At 51.7% G+C, this 1,920-nt stretch overlaps 1 protein-coding gene across 1 annotated transcript; it reads right to left on the bottom strand.

Moving 5' to 3' along the window:
- Window positions 1–126: 126 nt before the first annotated feature.
- On the bottom strand, window positions 127–1,632 carry LOC115949292 (far upstream element-binding protein 2-like; the record flags this gene model as incomplete). The annotated part of the gene is made up of 3 exons (XM_031065824.1): window positions 1,555–1,632; window positions 407–505; window positions 127–324 (listed from the first exon to the last, which is right to left on the bottom strand). Coding segments are annotated over exons 1-3 (363 nt in total), but the record flags the coding sequence as incomplete, so codon positions are not given.
- Between the last annotated feature and the right edge of the window lie 288 nt (window positions 1,633–1,920).

The raw sequence follows: 1,920 nt of genomic DNA on the forward strand, positions 1-1,920 counted from the left end.
CGATTTTTGGGGGTGAAAAAGGGGATTTTTGGGGTGATTTTTGGGGCGATTTTTGGGGTGAAAAAGGAGATTTTTGGGCCGATTTTTGGGGGTGAAAAAGGGGATTTTTGGGGTGATTTTTGGGGCGATTTTTGGTGTGAAAAAGGAGATTTTGGGGGTGATTTTTGGGCCGATTTTTGAGGTGAAAAAGGAGATTTTTGGGGTGATTTTGGGGCTCTCACTCACGTCGATTCCCCCTCCCAGGCGAGCTCCGTAGTCCGAGCGGTCCCCGAATCCTCCCTGGTCCCGCTCCCTCAGGATGTCCAGCACCATCTCACAGGCTTGCTGGGAATGTGGGGCGGTTTTTTTGGGGTGAATCCCGCAGATTTTGGGGTGGTTTTGGGGTTTTTTTTGGGGTTTTTCTCACCTGCACTTTGTAGGGCTCCCCAATGATGCGCAGGGGTTTGTCCACGTTGGTGTTTTGGGAACCGTCTTGGATCAGGATCATTTTTACCCCTGCTCGTTCCTGGGGAGGGGAAAAAAGATGAGTTCTCACCTCAAAAAATATCCAGGGACCCCAAAAGTTGTCAGAAATCCCAAAAAAAAACCATCCAGGGACCTCAAAAAATAAAGAGAGACCCCAAAAGTGGCCAGAGATGCCAAAAAACAGAGAGAGGCGCCAAAAATAAAACCCCAAATTATCTCAAATCCACCCCAAACCTTCCCAAACGGTGTCAATTCTTCCTCAAATCCCCCAAATCTCCTCAAATCCCCTCTAAAGCCTCCCCAAATCCCCTCTAAATGTCCCTAAATCCCTTCAAACCCCCTTAAACCTCCTCAAATCTCCACTAAACCTCCCCAAATCCCCTCTAAATGTCCCTAAATCCCCTCAAATCCCCCCTAAATCCCCTCAAACCCCCCTAAACATCCCCAAATCCCTCCTAAACCTCCTCAAATCCCCTCTAAACCTCTCCAAATCTCCTCTAAACGTCCCTAAATCCCCTCAAATCTCCACTAAGCCTCCTCAAATCCCTCCTAAACGTCCCTAAATCCCCTCAAACCCCCCTAAATCCCCTCAAATCTCCACTAAATCTCCTCAAATCCGCCCTAAACATCCCCAAATCTCCTCTAAACGTCCCTAAATCCCCTCAAATCCCCTCTAAACCTCCTCAAATCCGCCCTAAACCTCTTCAAATCTCCTCTAAACGTCCCTAAATCCCCTCAGCTCCACCCTAAACCTCTCCAAATCTCCACTAAACCTCCCCAAATCTCTTCTAAACATCCCCTAATCTCCTGTAAACGTCCCTAAATCCCCTCAAACCCCTCCTAAACCTCCTCAAACCCCCCTAAACCTCCTCAAATCTCCTCTAAATGTCCCTAAATCCCCTCAAATCTCCACTAAACTTCCCCAAACTGCCTTAAATCCTCCCCGAACCTCCACTAAACCTCCCCAAACCTCCTCAAATCCCCATTAAACCCCCCCAGAAGCGCTGCCAAGGGGATCGAGGAGCTGCCAAGGGGACCGAGGAGCTGCCAAGGGGACCGAGGAGCTGCCAAGGGGATCGAGGAGCGCACCTGGAGCTGTTTGATGGTCTCGCCGCCCTTGCCGATGACCAGCCCCGCCTTGCCCGCGGGGATCATCAGCTCCTGCACGGTGCCTAAACCCCCTCAAATCCCCTCTAAACCCCCTCAAATCCGCCCTAAACATCCCCAAATCTCCTCTAAACGTCCCTAAATCCCCTCAAGGCCCCCTAAACCTCCTCAAATCCCCAGCAAACCTTCTCAAATCTGCCCTAAACCCCCTTAAACCTCTCCAACCCCCCCCAGAAGCGCTGCCAAGGGGACCGAGGAGCTGCCAAGGGGACCGAGGAGCGCACCTGGAGCTGTTTGATGGTCTCGCCGCCCTTGCCGATGACCAGCCCCGCCTTGCCCGCGGGGAGG

The sequence above is a fragment of the Geospiza fortis genome, unplaced genomic scaffold (assembly GCF_000277835.1).
Source record: "Geospiza fortis unplaced genomic scaffold, GeoFor_1.0 scaffold1844, whole genome shotgun sequence".
NCBI classification, from domain to species: domain Eukaryota; kingdom Metazoa; phylum Chordata; class Aves; order Passeriformes; family Thraupidae; genus Geospiza; species Geospiza fortis.